Raw genomic sequence first — 24,150 nt, forward strand, 5'->3', positions numbered from 1 at the left:
AGGAAGTTAGGAAGGCTGTCCAGGGTTGCCCAGTGATGAACAACAAAACTAGGCATCTCTTAGAACAGGAGAGTATCCTGTTCTCTCATCAAGACAGGAGAGGTTGCTACAAAATGTTTCTAAAACACAATATGTTAAACTGGAAAGACTCCCCCATACACAAAGTCCAAGTTATCCAAATATTAAAGCCATGCATAATGTACCTCAGACCCATCTGCATTGAAGTGATCCAATGCCTGTTTTCGGATTTCTCCCTTGATAGAACCATCCAGGCGCTGTAAAAAGAAACCACAAGAAAAATCTTGAGTGAGGAAGATCAGCCACGCTGAGAATAGAACATCAAGCTGGCAACCTTCATCTCCCAGATGCATGGAGTAAAAATAACGAAGTGGCTGGCAAAGTGCCCAGAAGGTACTTGTGACAGCATGGCCAGGGCCACCTCGGCTCTACAGTTACAGACCCAAGGTCAGACGTTCCTGATTCACAAGCTGTCTAGGCTGACCCAAGGATTAGAATGGCTAAAAACAACCACAAGGAAAGAGATGAGAACCCAGCCCGTGTGCTAAGGAAACTAACTCCAATCACTTAGTAAGTGGCTCCTACAGAAAAACAATATATCTTAGACAACATGGCAAAAACATTGAATGCTAAACAAATGAATTGTATAGCACATTTGGAAGCTACTGAAATGTTCATATTAATTGACCATATATTGTCAGCTTTTTCTTAAATTTACATTCTAAAATCACTATAAACTATTCAAATAGTAAAACTGTATCATCAACTCAAGCCTCAGGTACTCACTTGTGCATACAATTTTTTATTAGTTAGAAGATAGGTCACTTCAAGGTATAAGACAGTCACCATACTGAAAATATTCAATATATACAAGGCAAATACTGAATTTGTACATAAAATATATTTCTCAGCACACAGAACTACTTTCACATTTCATCCCTTAAAATCGTCCCTTAAGATGGAGCACTGATTTTACAAAAGTTGAAGCTGGTGCAAGCAGAGTCTGCAAAGACCTATATCCCTGCAAGGTCGTGAGAGGCGCGGCCACACAGCAGCTTCAGGTGCGCAGGTGGCAGACACAGACTTTACAGTAAATCTGCAGACACTGAAACCAGAGGCATTTATTGGCAAAGGAGGGTTCACAGCAGTCTCTGAAGTAAGAAATCCCTCCTATAAGAGTCCACTGGGCACAAGCACCGAGCCAACTCTGCTGAGAAGTCACTACCACTTGTTTCAAGAACTCCTCCTGTTTGGCTCCCAGCCTCAAACCAAGGCCACAACTCTACAGAGTTAAGATAAAACAACACTGCCTCTTTTCATCTTAGAATCTGTGATTCTATAATCAGGTTCACACTTACTCCCATCTACTTTGATAACAAATGAAGGGAGATAGTACAGATACTTAGGCCAATCTTCCTTGTTGCTAATCTTTCCTACTACCTTGTCCTTAGTGCTGAAGGCTCAGCAGGTGAAAAGCCTCAGGACCTGAACTAGCGCTCAGACCCCATGGTGGAAAGAGAGAAACAACTCCTCACAGTTATCCTCTGATCTCCACACAGTAACCACGGCACAAAGACGCCTTTGCATGTGTCCTCAGCCACTTATTCTATTACCAGGCAGAATGGCACGTGCCTTTAATCCCAGAACTTGGAAGACATAGGCAGGTATGTGAGTTTGAGGCCAGCCTGGCCTACATAGTAAATTCCAGGACAGCCAGGGCTATACAGTGAGATCCTGTCTCAAAAAAACCAAACACAAACAACAAAATGTTTGGTTTTTTGTTTTATTTTTTTTAAAATTATGACCTTCACTTATTCATTATCATCAGAGTAATCTAAAGGCAAAAAGAAAAGCTGAGGTCTTCCTGGAACCTTAATCTCAGACATCTGGTGGGAAGAGCATCACTGAGCCATCTTACCTGGAAAGGATAATGTTTGATAGTCAGGTACTCAGCCAGGATATCCAACATCCTCACCATCTGAGAGAAGATAAGGACTCTGTTTCCCCTTTCTCGGAGTCTTGTCAACAGTTTGTCTAACAGAATCAGCTTCCCACTGCTCCTAATTAGAGACTAAAGATTCAGAAGACATCTCACTCATTATGTTCACACACAGTATTCTTTAAACATGGTACCCACGGCACTGTATGCTTCCAGCATTGTTACTCAAGTTTTTTCATCATTGTCCTTCATTTTGGGACAAGGTCTCACTTTGTAGCCCAAGTGAACCTTGAATAAACTGTTCTTCAAACTTAAATTTCCTTTGCGGCCAGCATATCCCCAAACATCCCTGTCATATCCAAGGGTTCCCTCAATTCCACACCACTCCTGACATCTGGCTTTTCTTGTGTTTTTGAAAGCTTCCTTTGATGCTCCTTAAAGGGTAGTCAAGGAAGAGAAGGAATACTTATACTTAAAATAGGAACTAAAACAGAGCTGACTCACATCAGAGAGGAGAGCACAGCTGCTCACCTGAAGGACCTCCTGGCCCGTCTCCCTTTCGCTGTCCTCGGGAGCTCTGATCAGGTAGCAGTGGTTGCAGCACTTCTTCAGCTCCATCACAATATTAAGGAAGCCGGACGTGCTGCCTCTCGTTCCTTTGGCAAGAGCCTTGTAATTCCTGGTCAGGATCCATCTGCAAATGGAAACATCAATTCAAGTAAGCAGAGTTTATGGTGCCATAGGAAATAAAGGGAAAAGACAGAATTTTTTACTTTCTATCTTCTGTCACCTAAATGTGATCCTTTACCTCTCCAGGCAGAAGTGAAAGTTCAATGATTGTACCAGGTACGTCAACCTCACTGATCACAAGAAATCGAAAAGACAATTCTAGAAGGCTACAGACACACTCGTGTGTGTGTGTGTGTGTGTGTGTGTGTGTGTGTGTGTGTGTGTGTGTGTGTGTACATAAGGAATTATCACTAAAGGGCTTTTAATTTTTAACTTTACAATTTTTAAAACTGGGAGTAAGTCATTTAACAGGAAGACTGGTTAAGTAAGTCACATACACTCTAAGAGCACGTGGTGGCGCACACCTGTGACCCCAGCACTCAGCAGGCTGAGACAAGAGGATTTTCAGCTCACAGTCAATGTAGGCATGGAGTGTGAGAACTTAGCTCCAAAAAGATGGGGGGGGGGGGGGGGTGGAAATACATATATATTCATTCATAATATGTATTCATTAGAACTGATTATAAAGAACTATTGTTATTGTAAAATGCTAAATAACATTAAATATTCTTTTATATACCAACTGGAATGATAGGAGAAATACACATATGATATAGTGTGTGCGTATGTGTGTGTGTATACATATATGCCTTAGTAATGAACTATAAAATGTTGAAAGTACTTTTATCTGAGTAACAGATATATATCTCAAAATGTTAAGTGCATTAGCATCTATGAAAACTCCTTTGAGAGCATGCCAGTGAGCAGAGAATGAGGTAAACACACTCCCTATCCACACTCAGAGGGAGAGTCAGAGCTCCCACACAAGAGTAGCTGGACGGTGCTCAACCGCAATCCTGTCCTTTACCCCAGCACTCGGGAGGCTGGGTCTACAGAGTATCAAGGCCAGGCCAGAGGACAGACTATACAGTGAGATCCTGTCAAAGGGCTGGGAGAGAAGTGGAAGACAGAAACGGCATGGCTGTAACACCAGCAATTAGGATGTTGCAGGAGAAGGAAGGAGATCTGAAAACTAGCCAAACCCACAAGAGAAAATACAGTATGATTTAGTTGTAAAGAATTCATTAAAATTGTATCCACAAAGAGAACCCCTAGACCATAAGTATGCAATCTCCAAGTACCATCCCCCAGTGACCTAGTAGGTAAAATTCCATAAGTGACTGGTTGATCTGGTTTGAGAGAGAGAAAAATGGAAAACATGAACATGGAACACTACCGTTTAGAGGGTAAAGCAGCTATCAACTATAATAAGGAGAGCATTCCTAAGCCAGAACCTGAATTCCAAACTCCAAAACACTTTAAGGATGCACGTGATGCCCCAAAAGGAAAATTCCATACCAGACCTTATGCAGAACCTAGTCAAATGCAGGGGCACTAAAAATATGAAGTGTATGTGCATAATAAACACAGAGACATGCATACATACACAATTTAAAAGGTGAGAATGTACTGAATACACAGCACTAAGGAGACTAAGGGATAAAGGAGCATCGGTTTGAGCCCAACTTGAGCTATACACAAGACTCTTAAAAAGATAGACATTGACAAAGGCAGGTGTTGTTTAAAGAATATAGGAAAGAGCGAAACACCAAACTATACTAAATGAAGAGTACAGAGATCCTGAACAAACAAAATATCCTGAGTGTTTCTGTGTATGCGTATGCATATGTGCACCAACTTAGGAATATACATGCTCTGTGGACATTATTAAATGGTTAAGAAATCACTAACTACTTTTAGGCATGATAACAGGGCAAAGTTTTGAAGAATAAGCAGGCTTTCTCGGGCTGAAGAGATGGCTCAGAGGGTAAGAGCAGTGGCTGCTGTTCCAGAGGAGCAGGGTTCTTCCCACATGGAAGCTCATAAGTGCCTGTGATTCTAGCTTCAGGGGCTCCAACAATGTCACATAGACACTTACGCAGGCAAAACATGAATGTACAAGAAATAAAATAAAAATAAAAATAAAAAATAAATTATTTAAATAAAAGTCTTTCTTTCAGAGACATACACTAAAACAGGAATACAAGAAAATATATGGTTGAACTAATAAAGGCCTGAAGCTAGGTTATGAGATGAGACATTACCATACTAATTTTGTTTATATCTGAAACTCCCCATAGTAATATTTCTAAAGGACAGATGGGGCTTGGAGCTACATATAGTCCAGCAGTGTCTGCCCAGCACGTGTGAGGCCCTGGGTTTGATATTCAGATATATGCATATACACATGCACAAATGCACCCTACTTCATGAAAATTAAATGTGAATGCCCGTAACAAGCACATTCGATGCTGCCCTCTATACCTGACTCACTATTTCTGAATTTCTGCACAATAAGTTAAGCCAAAAACTGTGACTTGTCTGTGCCACTTGGAGGACTAGAAAGGAAGGAGTGTTCACTCTGTCCCAGAGGTGAGTGCGGCCTCTCCTCAGCGCTCCTTGCACATGCCTGGATTCAATGACTGTGCATAATAACTTGTTTCTAGCCACATAAGGCTTCTGGAAAGGATATGCTCCATTCATCTTCATTATGTCTAACATTAAAAATAAAACTTCAAGGAAGATTTAATGAATGGACAACAAAAAAAATTGTTTACTGATCAGTGTTAAGAGTATTAGCATTAAAAACTAAGGGCTAGAGAGTTGGCTTGGTAGGTAAGAGCATTAGCTGATCTTGCAGATGACCTAGCAATTGTTCCCAGTATTCAATGACCATCCTTAAATCCAGTTCCAGGAGATCTAACACGCCGTCCTAATTCCTGCAGACAACAGGCATGCAACAACATTCATGGATGCAGGCAAACCTCTGAGACACACACACACACACACACACACACACACACACACACACACACACGAGCATGAAATAGTTTTGATTGACAAATTTCAGATCATTTAACATTAACTGAAAGTACTGAGTAAACTCTTACTTAAATGGAGAAAAAACTTCCTAGCTGGGCAGTGGTGGCACATGATTTAATCCCAGCAATCCAGAAGGCAGAAGCAGATGGATCTCTATGACTTTGAGGCCAGCCTGGTCTACAAAGCAAGTTCCAGGACAGTCAGTGCTGCACAGAGAAACCCTATCTAAGGGGAAAAAAAAAAATAGAAAGGAAGGAAGGAAGGAAGGAAGGAAGGAAGGAAGGAAGGAAGGAAGGAAGGAAGGAAGGCAGGCAGGCAGGCAGGCAGGCAGGCAGGCCTTTTCTTCTGATTGAGTGTGCATTCCAACTGCAATCTGTGTTGAGTCTACAAAGCTCAGTGCTCTCTAGCATGCTGAGGTCAGGTAGAGAGCCATTCAAAACTGAGTACTACTACTACTGAGTACTTGCCAAGATTTACAAGGTTCTCGGCTTAATTTAGAGAAAGGAGGGAGGGAGGGAGGGAGGGAGGGAGGGAGGGAGGGAGGGAGGGAGGGAGGGAGGGAGGGAGGAAGACCCAAAGCCTGTGTTCCAGTTTTACTTTTAGAAAGGCAGGTGTTACTGGAGAGTCACCTGCTCTTGGCAGGCAGGAACTTACTTATAATACTGTTTCTGAAGGGCTGACATCTCCACCCTGAGAATCTGTTCCACTTTGGCAGGAAGGGATTTCTCCACATCTTTTTTGACTCTTCGAAGAAGAAAAGGCTCTAGTACCTTATGAAGACTCTGGTAGCCATTCTCTCTCCCCTTTCCATGGTCTTCTTCAAAATCTTCCCAGAACTCAAACCTACAGAGGAAATTGTCATGTTAGTTATACACAGGGAAGAACTGATCTAAGAGTAGGGGAAAAATCTCAATCTGTCCTGCCAGGAAAGGCAAAATTTGCCAATCACTGAATCTTCAATAAAAGAGAGGGAATAAACAAAATGTAATTCTAAAATTTCTAAGAGACAAGATGCCTCAGCCGGTAGACACTTGCTACCTGACAGGAGAGGGCAAGATGAGCACAAACACCCATCACTGCCTGTGTCCTGCTAACCTGGTATGACCAGCTGCTCCATGCTCCTGCCACCATGTCTTCCCAGCCATGATGGGCTGGGTATTAGAACTACGTATAAGCCAAAAGAACCCCTGCCTGCAGCTGCTTTTGTCAGGTACTCTGCCAGACACTGTGTAAAGGAGCTAATGTGTTCAATAGTGACTATAGTCTTTGGGGAAGGAGAAATGAATCCAGTGAACTGACATGGGACAAAGAACAGCAATGAGAAAGGACACACGGGGCTGGAGAGATGGCACAGCAGTGAAGACAAAGGGCACACATGCAGCAACCGATGAAGACATCAGCCACGACACTGAACAGTGCTATGCAGTCTGCGTTTACTCCTCCATCCCCAAGGAAGACACTGGTAATAACGAGATATTTTCAGTTGTGACAACTGGCCTGTAGTGGGTAAAACCCAAGAATGCTTCTAGACAGGCTACAAGAAACATGACCCAGGGCAGCCTGAGTGGGGGTGGGGAGTGTCCAAAACAACCCAAAATATTGACACCGCCAAAGATGAGAAGGCCAGCATATGAGACAGCATTGAATGGAGGGTGCAGAGGGACTCCCAGAAAACACTGTAGTGAGGCAAGAGAGAGAAAAGAGCAGGAGGGAAGAAGGGGGAAGAGAAAGGAAGGAAGAAATTCTCTTTTTGAAGTTTTCTTAAAAGACAATTCTATGTCAACCAACAATTCTACCACAGTACCCTAAGTTTACAACCTAAGGAGAATTTAAGTAAATCAGCATTAACCTGAAGATTAGGCTGAAATACACGAACGCTAGAGAATCCACGAATAAATAATTTTAAAATGATAACATTAACTAGGAGAGGAATTAACTAGTACACTAAAAGTATGAATGCTAGGCTAGCACAAGTAGGTAGCTAAAATGACTGGAAGGGGTTCAGCCAAATTATTTATATCCAAGAAACTGCCTCAACCTAAGCAAAAAGGAAAAAGCCAAAAACTGTACCTAACGTTTCACTCCCACCAACTCTATTCAACAACCTTCTACAGTATAAGTTAGACAAGACATAAAAGGCACTCACAGAACTAAGACATTTAAAAGCCTGTACTAGCAGAAATATGGGTCTCTAAGTAAAAATACAAAGGAAATTGGTAACAAAAGAAAAGCTACAAGAACAATATTATGAATATGAATGATAAATATGTAACCCTCAATTGTATCTCTGCTCTCTACCTGTATCTCGAGACTCTACTGTGGCTCTCTATCCTAACTGTAGCTCTGTAGTCAACTGTACCTCTAGACCAGCGGTTCTCAACCGCCCTACTACTCCAACCCTTTAATATACATCTAATGATGTGGTAAACCCCCAGACCAAACACTAGTTTCATTATTACTTCCCAATTATAATCCCGCTACTGCCATGAATGGTAATGTAAATATGTGTGTCTTAGGCAACCCTTGAGAAAGAGTTGCTCAACTCCCAAAGTGGTCTTGAGTCACTGCTCTAGACTCTGTAGTCTATATTGAGCTGTAACTATAAACTACTTATAGCTCCACACTCAATTGCAGCACTAGACAGACTGTCTCTAAGCTCAGCTGTAGTTTTCTCTAACTGTAACTCCAGACTCTAGCGTAGTTCAAACGAGACGAAATGAACAGTGTTAAGAGGGCTGAGGGTGTACAATCAGCTCAGCAGAGAGTACTGACCCACATAGTCAACACACACAGATTTACACACACTCACACACACACAGTTCTGGGTTTTATCCCCAGCGCCTTACCAAAACAACAAAATGTCCTAAAATGCAACCAAGATTTGAAAAATATATTCAACAAAAATAGTTTAAAATTTGCAACAATTAAACCATTAAACACTACTGAGAAAAACTTCACAGCTAAATAAAAAAAAAAAAAAAACCCTTCCTACCATGGAATAGAAAGCTCAGTTATTATTAGATTAATAACTCTCCCTTAACTGACACATAAGACTCAACACAATCCAAACAAAATTCTAGTAGGTTCTCCCCCAGAAATTAATGAGCTGATCCCAAAGTAGAAATTAAAGCGTGAGTAGACAAAATGTTTTAAGAAAGAATGAAACTGAGTCTTATATTTTCCACGTTAAACACTACAATGAAGCAAAAATAAAGACAACGCTGTGAAGAAGAAATGGACAAAAGCATTCGCGGCAGACAGACCAGAAGTAGATCCTTTCTGCCTTCAACAAATGACGCTATAACAACTTTCCAAATTGCTCAGTGAGGAAAAATAAAACTGAATCAAGGTCCTAACACTTCATGCACTCAGTGCAGCAAAATAAAATATACACCTAATGTGACAGCTAAAATGTATAGAACAACAAATGTCTTCTTGGCACATGGTTAGACCTATCTGTTTTACACATCACACAAGAATAACTTGATAAATTATGTCCAAAAGTTAAAAACTCTCTTCAAAAGATGTCATGAAAATAAAGTCAGTCACATGCAGCATTGAAGTTGAACCCAGGAGTGTTTTACAGAAATGAACTGTTCAACTTACAAACATGTTTTTTTTTAATTTTATGTATGTGAGTACACTGTCAGTGTCTTCAGACACACCGGAAGAGGGCAACAGATCCTACTACAGACAGTTGTAAGCCACAATGTGGTTGCTAAGAATTGAACTCAGGACCTCTGGAAGAGCAGTTAGTGCTTTTAATCACTAAACCATCTCTCCAGTCTTAACAATTAAAATTTTAAGAGCTGAAGCAGTGCTGATAAAATTCTATTTAATTTTATTTTATGTGTATAAGTGTGTGCCAGTCTGTGTGTTAATGCACCAAGTACATGCAGTGGCTAAAAGGATTTCATATTTCCTGGAGCTGGGGATTACAGTGTGAGCCGCCAGGAGCTGTTTAGGAAGTGAACCCAGGTTCCCTGCAAGAACAGCAAGTGCTCTTAACCACTAAGACAGCTCTCTATCCGCAATCTAATTTTCTTCTTTCTTCTTTGAGGCAGGGTTTCTCTGTGTAGCCTTGGTTGTCCTAGAGCTCGCTCTGTAGACCAGGATGCCCTTGAACTCAGAGACTCGCTTGCCTTTTTAATCCCTCCTGAGTGCTGGGACTAAAGGTGTGTGCCTGCCCTGCCCTGCCCAGTCTAATTTTCTTAATAGCAAAAGATTTGAATAAGTATTTCACTAAAGAAGTTCAAGCAGCCAAAGAGAAAACGAGAAGATGCTTAACATCCTTAGTCGTTATGACAAAAAAAGTTATGGAAAAATACAATTATGTCGATTATACAATTAGTAATTGCTTGCTGTGTGTCAGTTATTATGCCAGGTACTATGAACCACTGACGAATGAGGCTAGCACAATTACTAGTATTTCCACAAGCCTAAGTCTGTGATATGCTACAGCAAAGCAGATAGAGGGTTGGGGGAAATACAAGAAAGGAGGTGGGTGCCACGTAAAGATAAGGAGAAGGAACACTCCAGATGAACAGAGGAGGAATGGCTCAGCATGTGGAAGAGGCAGGAAGATGGCCAGGCAGCTGACTCATGAGTAATGGAACAAGTGCTGTGAGTCAGTATGAGCCAGGATCCAGCTCACTACAGTCTTCCAAAATAGACAAATGAATTTAGACTTTGTTCTAAGCGGTCACTGAGCAACACTATATATATTTTATATCTGCCAGATATATATATATATACTATGAATCTGTCCTATATAATTTATCTAATAGAGATAAACGGAAGTACTGTCAGAGGCAACTTGGCTGGAGTAAGAACTAGCACTGATGCTTCTATTATCATAGACTGAATCTGAGGCATGTCAGACTGCTTATGTCATACACTTGATTCGTGTGGCTTTGAGACTTTGTTTTGATTTTATGCTTTTTGAGGCAGAGTTACATGGAGCTGACAGTGGGCTCATATCAGTAGCTGGCACTGAATTCCTTGCTAATCCTCCTGCCTTACCTTCTCAAGTGCTGGGATTGATTACAAGAACATCACGACCCGACCTGAATCGCATTATGTCTTAAAAACTACTTCCCAAATGCTTTAACTAATTCAAACCTGTGGTAGGCAGCTACATAATCCTCCTAATAGGCATATTTCTTAAGCTTCTATCCCTTTATTATACGAGATTTTAACACAGCTGCTTCTGCCTCAGGTGAATGCTTTATGTTGCCATGCTATGAGTTTTGCTAAGTCTAGTAAGAACATCAGAAAGTTCCCAGACTTGGTGGTAGAGCCTTTAATGCTAGGATCTGAGCGACAGAGGCAGGCAGATCTCTCAAAGATTGATACCAGCCTGGTCTACATAGTTACAGGATAGCCAAAAATACATAGTAAGACCCTTTCTCGAAAGTACAAAACAAAGGGGGGTGTAGGAGAACTGGCATTATCAGACATTCTAGCACCTTTTGAAACAAACAGGAAGGAGCTTACTTCTCCGGCATAATAAAGTGCAGCAAGGACCAAAGTTCCTTGAGGGAATTCTGAAGAGGGGTGCCCGTGATCAGTAGCCTATGGTTGGACTTGAAATCAATCAGAGTTTTATACAACAAAGAGTCATCATTCTTCAACCGATGGGCTTCATCTACTCCCAGGAAGGCCCAGTTAATACTTCCCAGCACCGTCTAAAGTAAAAAACAGAACAGATTAGCCACCAGGTCAGAAGGGCACCCAAAAGTGCTTACATATCTAAATAATTTCTTTTCAAATTCTATCACAAAGGTATACACTTAGATAAATTTATTCACAGATTTAATACATATTAGGACTCTTCTGCTCATTCTACCAATGGCCAGATTCAGGCTCATCTAAAGCTATTAGTGAATCTCTTATACAATCCACTACTACAAGTCACTTCAAGATGCTAAAAACTGGTATGCTGAACAGAAACAGAAACAAAACTCTACATAGCTTTGTCTTTGCAAGACTCTTGCCTATTTTACCACCCGAACCTTGCAACACAGAAAACGCGTACCACCAAAATGAATATAGAATAGAAGCATTTACCACTTGGTACCTTTAAAAAGAACTCTCCAATCACTGTAGAGTACCACCATCCAGCCCCAATGCATTTCCTCCTGAATCCTGCTTAATTCAACTGGACTAAGGCTCCCTGACCACCCATTCAACAGTGAGGTTTTGTCTTCACAATTTTAGTATTTGAGGAATATTTTAAGTTTGTTTGCTTCCCCTTTTAAACAAACCAAGAGTAACATGACAAGTAAAAAGCACAGCCCCTACTATTTAACTGAATACACATAGGCAAGACTTAATCTTTATTACTAATTACACACCTTATCTTTTAATAGGATCTCATATGTTGTTATAAGTGCATTGAACTTCAACCTTTTGGTTTGAGAATGAATCCACTCATATTCCCTTATCTATAAGAAGAGAAAAACAATAATTAAGACAATTTCTACTTCCAAGTTTTTGAAACAAAACAAGTCTTGTAGTAGACGCAGTAAAAAAGACAAACAAGGCTCCTGAGAACTGAATGAACTGCACATGCACTCTATGGAGACTTAATGTAACCCAAACTAGAATACTGAAAGTCACACTGCAGACCACCGAGCAGGAAACTTTATTGTCACTTCAAATAAACCAAACTCTCCTGTAAAGATCTAAGTGTGCAGAATTTATCAGCAAGTGAAGTTGGGGAATTAAAGTCAAGCATGCTGGCACACACCTTTAATTCCAGCACTTAGGAGGCAGACGCAGAGGCAGAGGGAGGCAGATTTCTACGAGTTTCTTGAAATATAGAAAGTATGTCTCAGAAGAGGAAAAAAAGCAAGCCTTTAGGGACTTGAACTAAATAAAGTATGGCTTCCCCAGACTCTTGGAGAATGAAATTTCCATTATTCTTTGCATAAGGTAATATTTATTAAGAAGTAAAAATTATAACCAAGAGCCTGGCCAGAAATTTCACTAATCACAATAAACAAATCCCCCAAGAAAAACGAATTTTAAAAAGTGAAAATGTAATTTAATATAAGTAGAAATTAGTGAGGAATTTAAAGAAACTGGAAAATTAATGAATCCATGGTAAAACATGATCAGAAACTCAGTACACACGATGGCTACTAATAGTTCTTATGGTTTGTTGACTTAGGGAATAGAAAGGAAAGCAATGAGTACTTGTAGGTGACTGTCACCAGAGACTAAAGAGGAGTACTAGGTGACTGCCACCAGAGCAAAACACCAGTTTTCTCCTTTAATAACTATCAAATTAATGGTACAAAAAACTACTACAGTCTTGCAAAATCAAAATTAGGGCCATAAAACTTAATACAGTTTTTAATTCAGATGGTATTTTTTGTTTTGTTTTGCCTGTAGAGCTGGCAATCAAATGCAGGGCCTCAAGCATACTAGGGTCAATCACTGAGCTACAACCCTAACCCAAGTCAGACTGTTTGAATGACAGCATTTAATAATTGTCTGAGTTCTATGGAAATATGTTTGCAGCATTTATCCAAAGTGTTGAAGACTACCAGTGGAATCCCAATGTTCAAAACCCATCTTAAAATAGAAGGGCACAGAGCAAAACTACAGGAGCAGACAGATGTGTGTCTGGGGAGCTGAGGCTCCGGTTCTGCCATTCTATCTGTGTAAAAGCAAGGGTTACACACACGCCCTAGACAGCTATCTTCATGTCAGATAGCTGCCACTATCAGTTGGAAGACTATCATGAGGGTTACAGCACTAACACAAGTACTAGCACACAGTGGGTACTGAAAAAGTCGTTCATTTCTCAAAAACACATTTGCTAAACAAAGACAAATTTACTATGATGCTGAAGTCAACGTTTCGTACCAAACAAGATTCCCTAGAAATATACTTCTCTCCCTTATAAGGAAAGGGGATCATAAACATAAAAATCAAATAATTGTAATGCATGCCATTGATCATGAGGCTGAAGCAGGAGGAGTGCCACAAGTTAGAGGCCTGCCTGAGCTACATTACATAGTAAGACTCTAGGAGGGAGAGGAAACACAGTACAGTCTTCTAGTACAAGTCTAAGAGCTTACTGATGCATCTGTAAAACCCTAAGTCAGTCTTCAAAGTACACCTCTACCATAATTACACAGCACTTCGACTCTCTCTACGCACCGTGTTCCTGCTCATCAGGTCACCTATGTAAACCACGACGTTAACCTCCGGTGCCCAGATCTCAAACTCTCTCTGCCATGAGGTAAGGGTGGATAAGGGGACAACTATGAGAAAGGGCCCGTAGAGCTGGTGCTGATGGAACAGGTAGGAGAGAAACGATATGGTCTGGATGGTCTTTCCTAGGCCCATTTCATCAGCAAGGATTACGCTGTTACTTCTGCAGGAAGAAAACAATACAAAGTAATTAGATATTGAGAAAAACACCATGTGCACAAAATACACAGTTCACCATAACCACAAAGAAAAGCATCAGTTTGTACTTTCGATGAATTTCTCCTCATCTTCAGTGACTCATGCCTCCAAAAAAGCAGAAGACAGAAACAGACCAGGCAATGTATCTGTAAGTACATTCAGTATTTAGATTACACAAAGGTTCCCATCTTACATATAAGGCTCTGAATTATATTGTCTTCACTAGGCTATCCCTCTAACAGAAGCATACAGGCAGGAAGCCGTGGATGCATTAATATACAAAGGAATAAACTGGCTATCAGCCTTGCTATTGAACACTATTCCAACAATGCTGTGCCTCTGCTCAAATTACCTTCTCCATTCCACTGCATTCCTCTTGACTGATCAATACCACATCTGTTTTATAGACCTACCTGATGCAGGTGTAGAAGGATGGGTTGTATTGCATTGTGTGTAGAGCTAGAGACAGAGCCCAAGGCCTTGTATATTCTAGGCAAAGAGGAACTGTTTTAAATATGCCACAGTCAACAAATTCCTAGCCTCACTGCAACTGAATGAGGCTATTCAAGAAAGAGTGTAGGATTCTAAGAGGATTGTTTTGGTTTTGCATTTTTTTGTTTTGTGTTCTATGAAGCAGATTTTCACTATGCAGGCTGGGTTGATCTGGGATTTGCAATTCTCCTGCCTCTGATGTAAAGAGCTAATAGTGGAAGATTCTGACCATTGAGCAAGTAGCATCTTGGAAGACTGATGCAAGTGTTCACAGACCAGTACCAGGAAATAAGTGGAATTTCCACATTCCTTTTTTTTTTTCTAATTGTAAAAATATAAAAAGAAAAACAAATGAAGAAAATGACCACAGTTAGAAAAGTATTTTGTGGCTGGAGAGGTGGTTGAGTGGTTAAGAGCACTGACTGCTCTTCCAGAGGTCCCCAGTTCAAATCCCAGCAACCACATGGTGGCTCACAACCATCTGTAATAAGATCTGATGCCCTCTTCTGGTGTCTGAAGACAGCTACAGTGTACTTATATATAATAAATAAATCTTAAAAAAAAAGAAAACTATGTTTGGGAAATACAAAGTAGCCTATATGGCAGTTAATTAGAGATCTAGTCTGACCGTAGTCTGTAAACATTATTACAGGCCAGTGAGTGGCTAAAGGGGAAAGCCATGTGCCATAAAGCCTAACTATTTAAAGACAGTCCCCAGCATCAGGGAGTAGGGAAGTAGGATTCTCTCTTCTCAGTAATGCAAGTATATAAGTACACACAGGTCACATTCAATGTAAGCAAACTTTTTTAAAAAATTAATAAATAAAAATAGTACCACAATGTCCACCTTAGCCCAAGATTTTGAGTTTCCCTCAGTACCAGAACTGTGGGGCTGCCAAGGACCCTCACAACTCTGATATTTGTTGGTTGTTTATGACTTTATGCTTCTCCTGGGTACTGCAGTTCATCTGGGTCCTTCCCAAGCTAAACCCCATTGCCATCTGTTCAGCTTAAGCCCTCAGCGGCTTGCTCTCTTTGGCAGGGGACTCCTCCTGTTTCCCTGTAGACACCAGCTCTCCTTCCTGTTTTCAAAGCCCAACTCCCTCTTGGAGGACTGACTTGGCCCAGACTAGTTTTGGAAGGCTCTTGGTGGGTCTCTCCTTCTTTTCTGACTCTTTTTTTTTTTTTTAAGATTTGTTTATTTTATGTATGTGAGTACACTGTAGCTGTCTTCAGAAGACAGAATAGGAGCCACTACAGATGGTCATGAGCCACCATGTGATTGCTGGGAATTGAACTCAGGACCTCTGGAAGAGCAGTCAATGCTCTCAACCATTGAGCCATGTCTCCCACTATCTTTTCTGACCCTTTAACCCAGAAACATGTGCACGATTTAACTGCAGCTGTTCACCATGTCTCCCGAGGTACACAAATGTCCGTATACTTGCTTACAAAGTAGAAGCAGCACAAGACAAAGCCAAGCGAAGGCAAGAGCTGGCAGCTGGACTCACTTCAGGAGCTATGGCTGGTTGATAATCCTTGTCAAGTGGAGCTTAAGACACATAGACCTGAAGGTGTTTGTACTCTTGTTCCTGTGCCTGGAGAGACACAGCTACGAGAAAGCAGATCAACCCTTCCTGCTCTCAGCTAGACTCACGCTACTGGGACTGTATTGCAGCCAAGTTTCTGCGCCTAATGAATTGGTTTGCATGTATATGTGCTTGACTGGTGAACCAGAGTATTAAAAATATTTACTACTAGAAATAGTATTAGCTAATAATAGTAGCTACAAAAACAAGGCATTTAATTTACCAAAATCATAAACAGATGACTTTTAGTTAAAGGCCAATTTGGGGAGCATACTGAGTCCTAGGGCAAGCCAGAACTACACTGAGAAACTACCTCAAACAAACAAAACATGCTAATGAAGGACTACGTAGCAAATACTGTGCAACTCTGAACAAACCTCATGCTATCTTTGCTCCTAAGCACCACCAATTATAAAATAAAAGGGCTAGCCCACACAATCTCTTTAGTGTCGTCTAAGTTCTTAGTTCCCAGTACCCATGCGACAGCTCACAAGCAGGTCCAAGATATCAATGCCCTCCTTCTGGCCTCTTTAGGTACATGGTACACAAGTGGTACACAGACATACAAACAGGAAAATACCCATACACTTAAATAAAAATGTTTTTAAAACTGTGTGCGGGAAAAGTCTGCTGTCAGCAGTGAAGGAAGCTCTGACATGAGGTATCACATAATGAATGACAGAGGAATCACGCCTCCCTTGAATCACTCAAACCCTCCAAGCCGAAATTGCCTACACTTAGCTCTTAGGATAATAATAAGCCAAACACAACAGAGAAAATCTAACCATATTCTCTACCTACTTGCACCAGGAGTGAGCAAGCCAGTTGAGACCCTCCAGCTGATAGTCTCGGAGCTCCAGATTCTCTCCTCCTAAGTATGCTGGTTGCTTCTTCAAAGCTACAAACCGTGGTCTTTGCTTTAGTGCCTGGGAAACAAAAATTAACAAAGCATAAGTCTTAGAACATTTTTGCTTGATCTTAAACTACAATACTAGTCATAATTCAGGTATGAACTGTCGCCTCACCTCACCCTTCCTATTCTGTTCCCAGAGTTGATCCTAAAATAAAGTATTTTTAAATATATTCTTTTTCTGACATAAATCTGTGAACATTAATTTGCTCTTAATTTGTTCATCCTTTACTGTGTGACACTCAGAGTTACCTTGATGTTGTCACCTTTTCTAAAGAATACAGCAAACTCTGGAAGTCTTATTAAGTGTATGACATGAATGTATTGCTGGCATGTATGTATGTGCAGCACATGTGGGCTTAGTACCTGAGGTGATCAGAAGAGAGTGGCGGGTCCCCTGGAACTGCACCCTGGTACTAGACAGTCATGAGCTGCTATGTGGGCATTGGGAACGGAAGCTCAGTCTTCTGCAAAAGCAACAACTGTCCTTAAGTACAAAGCCTACCCCTCAGGCTCCAGGACACTGTCTCATTCGTTATTAAGCACAACAACAGTTTCTAAGAGGTGGAGGAAATGTAAGCACTGGCTGTTTTCCTCAGGAAACCTCTTCCAGTGCCCACTGGAGCCACATCTCCACCTCTGTTCTATGCTGACCATGGCCTCTGCACCACAATCCTGAGCAGCAGTCACACCCTGTCTTCCACAGACGGGAAGGAGTTCATGTTAGTAACATGAACTTCCACTTCTCTAAGATACAGGCCAAGGAACCAGGAATATTTCTAGACTTCAGCAAATTCCATGAGAAGACTTGTACAATCAATCGAACAATAAAAAGCTTGTATATTCAGTTTCTAATTTAAAATTCAGAGACATCTTTCCTGTCTGTTTTAAAGTATCTAGTTTCAAATATTTCTCACAATATAGCTAATTACAAAGTATCAAATTATAGAAACCAGCAAAAAAGTGTGTGTGTGTGTGTGTGTGTGTGTGTGTGTGTGTGTGTGTGTCTGTGTGTGTGTGTGTTACTGAAGTAGACCACATGCATACAGGATGCTCCAGGTGAGAAGATGGCACTGAATCTCTGAGAACAGGAGTCACAGGCAGCTGCAAACCACAACCTAGGTGCTGTGAACTTAATTCAGGTCTTCTCCAAGAGCAGTGAGCATTCTTCATCTCTGAACCCTCTCTCCAGCCTCTCATCCTCTACTTTCGCTTTCTTTCTTTTTCCTTTGAGACAAGTCATGTATAAACCAGGGTGGCCTTGAACTCACTACACGGCCAAGGACGACCTTTAATCTCTTGATTCCTCTGCCTCCACCTCCTGAAGCCTGGGATTACAGGCATGCCCAGTGATGTTCAGTTTTGTCTGGTGCTAAGCAATCAAACTCAAGGACTGCACATGCAGGCACACTCTACTCTCTGGGCAAATTCAACAGCCCATGCCATAATTATTTATATTTAATGTAACTTTTAATCATCATTGACTCTTGTTGTATTTTTACTTCTACATATGTGCCCAACTAACCCTTTGGTTACCACACTTTTCCACAAAAACAATATAAAAGTAGGCTGGGGATGGTGGTGCATGCCTTTAATTCCAGCACTGGAGATGCAGAAAAATAAATGGATCTCCATGAGTTCGAGGACAACTTGGTCTACATAGTGAATTCCCAGACAGCAGAGTAACATCATAGAGATATCCTGTCTCAAAACAAACAAACAGAAAATAAATAAATAAAAACATAAAAAAAATAAAATCATAAAATTCGACAATCCGCAAACCTTGCATTCTCTTGTGGGAATGGTTTTAGAGTTGTTTCGACTGTGGAAGCTGTCGATACAACTCTGGAATTTCTTTCCAATCAAGGCTTCATCTTCCCAGCTGCACTCTGAGTAGGGCAGTCCCATCCACTTGCACAGATATTCAGGCTCATTTGAAGGTGCTGGCTTCCGACTGTGAGCTATATCATGAATAAAAACGTATCAGACAATGTCAAATTGTAAGTAGAAAGTGATTTCTTTTTTAATGTAACCAATGACTACCATGTGTCAAAAGTATAAACAATCCGCAAAACGCAAAATGCTCATTTTGAACATTTACTAAAAGTCAGAAGTACTGCTCACCTGGAAAATCTGTTTGGCCCAGTGCAGATTTACTTGTCTTCACAGCTAAGCAAATACAAAATCAGACAGACAGTTAGAAACATGCCTAAAAGGAAAAGACGCAGACTGTACAAGCAAGGGGCTAGAAACGTTGCTCAGAGACTAAGAGCACTAGCTGCTTTCCCAAAAGACGCGGGTTCAATTCCCAGAAACCCACCATATGGCAGCTCGCAACTGTCTGCTACTCTAGTACCAGGCAGGGGCTTTGAAGCCCTCTTCTGGCCTCCTCATGAACCAAGTATGCACAGCTATACGTAAAGGCAAAACACCCACACACATAAAAAAGTAAATTAAAAAGCTTCCCTGCAAGGATGTGCTCATTTATCTTATGTTTACAAAGAAGCTTGTTCTACAAGGCTGCCACACCTCATCCTATTACTGTTACCTCTCAATTAAAATGTCACTGAACGAGACACAAAGCCCCTCTAATTCTCTCCTGAGGCACCTCATCAGACCTGTTCTGCCAACAGTTACTTCCTCTGTCCATTTCACTGATAACAGCTAGCCCTACTCACAAATCCAAAACTAGTATTCCATGTCAATCACCTATTTGTACTGCAGCAATACTCAGACCTGGAGACTGCCGCTGAACACATGTGGCAGCCCTCAAATAATGCTGGTCCCTTAATGACAACAGTTACCAACCTAAGCATTTGATTTCAACTCCAAAATCAGGTATTCCCTTGGCCCTTTCATTTCGGTGAATGGGACTCATATTCTCTTAGGAAACCTTGGAACCAACATCTGTGACATTCCTGTCTCTCATCTCCCACACTCAAACCCACAGGCAATAATTACTAGCTCTCCCTTCAAAATAAATGCAGGCCTTTGTTTAGTGACAAAAAGTAAAACTGCAAAACTCATTTTATAAATTTATATTCTCTTAAAGCCAAAGGTCATTTTCTCCAAGTTCACATAGGACTACAGTAAGTTTTCACAGACTTACCTATTACTCTTTCTACTATCTGATACTGTTTATTCAACTCTGATGCCAGCTCCTGTTGGCAATTGAAATATTCAACATCTTCAGGAGAAACTTTCCCTAACCTAGACAGAAGATCAAAAATAGCATATACCAGTTAGAATTTGGAGATCTCTACATAGGAATGAGAGCAAACATTCTAAGTACAAATGTAAAATGATATAAGTCTATGTGTCTGTCTGGTAATCGTCATTTCTGCAAATTATATTAAAACCAAGAATAATTTCAAGCATATCAGAATTCAGAGGGTTCTAGATTATTAAATTTCACATAAGTCTCAACCCCAGTCTAACCAAAGGAAATAACAAAATGGGGCTGGAGAGATGGTTCAGTGGTTAAGAGCACTGACTGCTCTTCCCGAGGTCCTGAGTTCAAATCCCAGCAACCACATGGTGGCTCACAACCATCTGCAATGAGATCCGATGTCCTCATCTGGTGTGTCTGAAGAAAGCAACAGTGTACTCACATACACAGAATAAATAAATCTTAAAAAAAAAAAAAAAAGAAAAGAAAATAACAAAATGTTCTTGAGATTGGCTCTATATTTGTCTATCTAAATTCAAGTCACTGATTCACTTACAGTTACTCTCTCTCTGACTCACTTTGCCCATCTACAAATCAGGTAAAAAAGAAAAAGAAAAAAACTCACAATCTTATTGTCAAGATCAAACATACTAAAGAAAGAAAATATAGGAAATGTTCAGTGAGCTAGATGGTCTTATTAAATCTGAAATTTTAGTAGCTGTATATGAAAACATCTCCAATTAAAAACAGAACCATAGGGGGGTTGGGGATTTAGCTCAGCGGTAGAGTGCTTGCCTAGCAAGCGCAAGGCCCTGGGTTCGATCCCCAGCTCCGGAAAAAAAAAAAAAAAACAGAACCATAGACTAGTCAGTGCTCCTTGATCAAATTGATCAAGGCAAAATTTGCAATCTTAGATAGCTGTGTTCTCCACACATTTAAAACCTCCCTTCCCTTCGATTGGAAACACCGCTTTAATCTGCAGCAGGCAACACACCATTGCTTAATCTCGTCCTCTTTCTTCTTGAAATTCTCCAGTTTTTTTAGGCCCTTTACTTTCTGTTGTTGTAAGGATTCTTCACTCTCCCACGTGCTGTGAATATACGACCAGCCCTTCCACTTGATAAGGTATTGGATTTCACCTTCTTCCCTCTCCGTGTCAAAGTCACCGCTAGGATCTCCATTAGCTTCAACAGCATACACAGTGGTAGACGCTCCAGTGGCTGCAAAAGGATTCAAGTCAACTTTAAAGAAAATGTTAAGAAACCAGGCAATGAAAGATTCCCAATTATGCAGCTGCCAGGAAGAATCTCTTCTTCAGTACACCAAATGTTTTTACTTACAATAAGCAGTCAACTTACTGTACAATTACACTTATTACAATAAGTCAATTACAACACAGAATGGACTCGGTCCTTTTAAATATCTGAAGGTAATACTATTTTCCTTAAAGCATGTGCAAACTTGCAGGTGGACACACAGTCCTCTACCCAAACACCAAACAACAAAACAGCAGCACCCTTTTCTTAGTCCTGACTGACTCAAAAGGCAAATCTCTTCCTCTAAGAATAGGGTAAGAAATTAAAATACCCTGTTCTTACCCTCAAATACCCTGTTCTTACCCTCCCAAAGCTGTTAACTATCTTACCCTCAAATAACAAACTGGGAGTCGGGGACATGGTTAGTTGGGCAAGGTACCAGGTTCCTAGTCAACTCTACATATATTCAAGACTGAATTTCAAAAACAAATGGGGTGCAGCAGGAAAAGGACCATCATGCTTGTTTTTATCTTCTTGCAGTCTGAGGACTGAACTAGGCAAGTGCTGTCACTGACCTATATTCCCAACCCTCCTTATGAAACAGATATTTTAGAACAACTTAAGCAATAGGATTTTTTCAAAACTTTCAGTATGACCCAAATATGTCTGTGATGAGTCTGGTATTTTTACAAGGTATTTATTCAAAACCAAACAACTAAACGCAGATTTGCTCTATGTTAATGAGCAAGTACTTGTGCTTTATCAATATAGTACATACTATTTAACTAAATTAAAATTTAGACACTGAAAACATTCTTCTGTCTCTAGCTCTGAAATAAGTCAGGATAATTTCTACAATTCAAAATGCTAGTGTGGACTAAGTTTATCATATTGAGGAATATGTAAAATATTGGATTTTTGAATAAATATATATATATATATATATATATATATATATATATATATATACATACACATACACACATGCACAAATTTGTGGGCTACAGATGCAACCGGTTGGTACAGTGCTTGGCAAGCATCACCCAGGGCTGACTCAACTCCCCAGCACCACTCATACTGAAAATGGTGGTGCACAACTGTAATCCCAGAACTTGGGAGGTAGAGACAGGAAGATTAGGAGTTCAAGGTCATCCTTGTCTATATCAAGTTAGAGGCCAGTCACGGCTACCAGAGACCCTGTCTCAAAAATCCAAAGTTGAGTAATTTGCTCCCCAAAGACACAAACCTCCTTTCTTTCCCAGTCTTGAATCTAAGACCTTTTCAATAGTTTCACTATTATCTTGCTGTTCATCAACTCCTTCTCCAGTCATTTCAATGAGATCATCTGAATCAGTCTCAAAGTCATCATCTTCTTTGTAACTGTGTGAGAAATAATGCTGCATGAGTAAGAGACTGCACCTTCAGCGCTAAACATCTCTACAGAGTAGCACTGTAATAGGAACCACACACTTTGACTCTAACAAGGTATTTACAGATTGAGTCAGCGGACTCAATACCTATTTGCACCCCATCTCAAGCCCTGACGCATGCCCACAGATATACTCACGAGTAGCTCACACTATATGAATAAGCTAGATATAGGAAGCTACAAGAATAATCTTTACTTAGTATAGAGTAACTACTATGTAAATTACAACAAAAAGAAAGTTCATAAAAGGAAAATTGCTATTATTTCAGACAAAAGGAAAATATTCCTGAAGATCAAATGTTTCCTTCAATCATGCAATTTTATCACCCAATAACAAGAAAATGAACTTAATTTAAATTAACCCAAAGAGTTGAGAATTTTCAGTCACACCTATGAATTATAAATATAAAATGTATTTGACCATGACGATCCCAGAAATGAAGGCAGAGAAACAGCCTAAGGCTGGTCTAAGCTATACAGTAAATTTCAGGATAGCCTTGATGACATAGTTCCAGACTAGCCTGAACTACCTCAAAAAAAAACCTAGAAAGAGAGCAAACAAACAAAAAACCTTTACGACACATGAACAATAAATACAAGAGGCACTGCTCACTCGCATTTGCCTCAAATAAGCAAGATCCCGGGTTTAGTCTCCAACACAACAAAATAATTATAGAAAAACATAATTCTAGATATAACACAGTAAGAAAATGAGGTAAGCTAAATACCAGCACATTAAAACCCTAGTTCTATATTTAACTATCAATTGAAAGCATCGGGCAAGTAATTAGTATCTCTAGGACTCAGCTTCACATCTCTAAGAAGGCCTAAGGGAGCATGTATATGCTCTGAGAGTAAATGTACTTCACATTCTCTAGATTAAGCAAAACAATTAGCTCAATATATCTATACCTTTTTTCACCATCAACTAATGCCTCATATGCTGTTACTAATGTTTAATAGTATGATTATATCCAAATGTCAAAAGATACAATGAGACTCAAGAGTAATTCAGAAGTGAAAATACAATCCAAACATTGTTCCTCAAACATTAGAAAGATAGTCAGTAGGATAGGATATAACCTTGAGGCAGTTGAAAGTGCGCTGTGGTACTCTCGCTCTCCACTGGGCTAACACCCATTTTCCCCATCGATGGCTACATTCTGAAAGCAGCTTTAACTTATGTTATTTTTGGTTTTTTGAGACAAGGTCTCACTGTACAGCTCTGGCCTTTCTGGAACAAGCTATATAGACCAGGCTAGCACCAAACTCACAGAGATCCACCTGCCTCTGCCTCCCAAGTGCTGAGATC

The 24,150-nt window shown here is 40.3% G+C and overlaps 1 protein-coding gene across 17 annotated transcripts in view; it reads right to left on the reverse strand.

Moving 5' to 3' along the window:
* Positions 1-24,150, reverse strand: part of Chd2 (chromodomain helicase DNA binding protein 2) — a 112,731-nt gene that overhangs the window by 52,613 nt on the left and 35,968 nt on the right. For 16 of the 17 annotated variants that reach the window (XR_015624083.1, XR_015624089.1, XR_015624081.1 and 13 more), the window contains 13 exon segments: positions 22,656-22,789; positions 21,148-21,373; positions 20,094-20,194; positions 19,109-19,153; positions 18,767-18,945; positions 16,876-17,000; positions 13,742-13,958; positions 11,926-12,015; positions 11,066-11,256; positions 6,224-6,412; positions 2,489-2,651; positions 1,937-2,089; positions 204-275 (listed from right to left, as the gene is read on the reverse strand). Coding sequence is in view for 7 of the 17 variants with exons in the window: in XM_087557371.1 (XP_087413497.1) it covers positions 204-275; positions 1,937-2,089; positions 2,489-2,651; positions 6,224-6,412; positions 11,066-11,256; positions 11,926-12,015; positions 13,742-13,958; positions 16,876-17,000; positions 18,767-18,945; positions 19,109-19,153; positions 20,094-20,194; positions 21,148-21,373; positions 22,656-22,789 (1,885 nt within the window). In the remaining 10 variants the exon portion in view is untranslated. 17 annotated transcript variants of the gene reach the window in all.

The sequence above is a fragment of the Rattus norvegicus genome, chromosome 1 (genome assembly GCF_021556685.1).
Source record: "Rattus norvegicus strain SHRSP/BbbUtx chromosome 1, alternate assembly SHRSP_T2T, whole genome shotgun sequence".
Classification (NCBI taxonomy): Eukaryota; Metazoa; Chordata; class Mammalia; order Rodentia; family Muridae; genus Rattus; species Rattus norvegicus.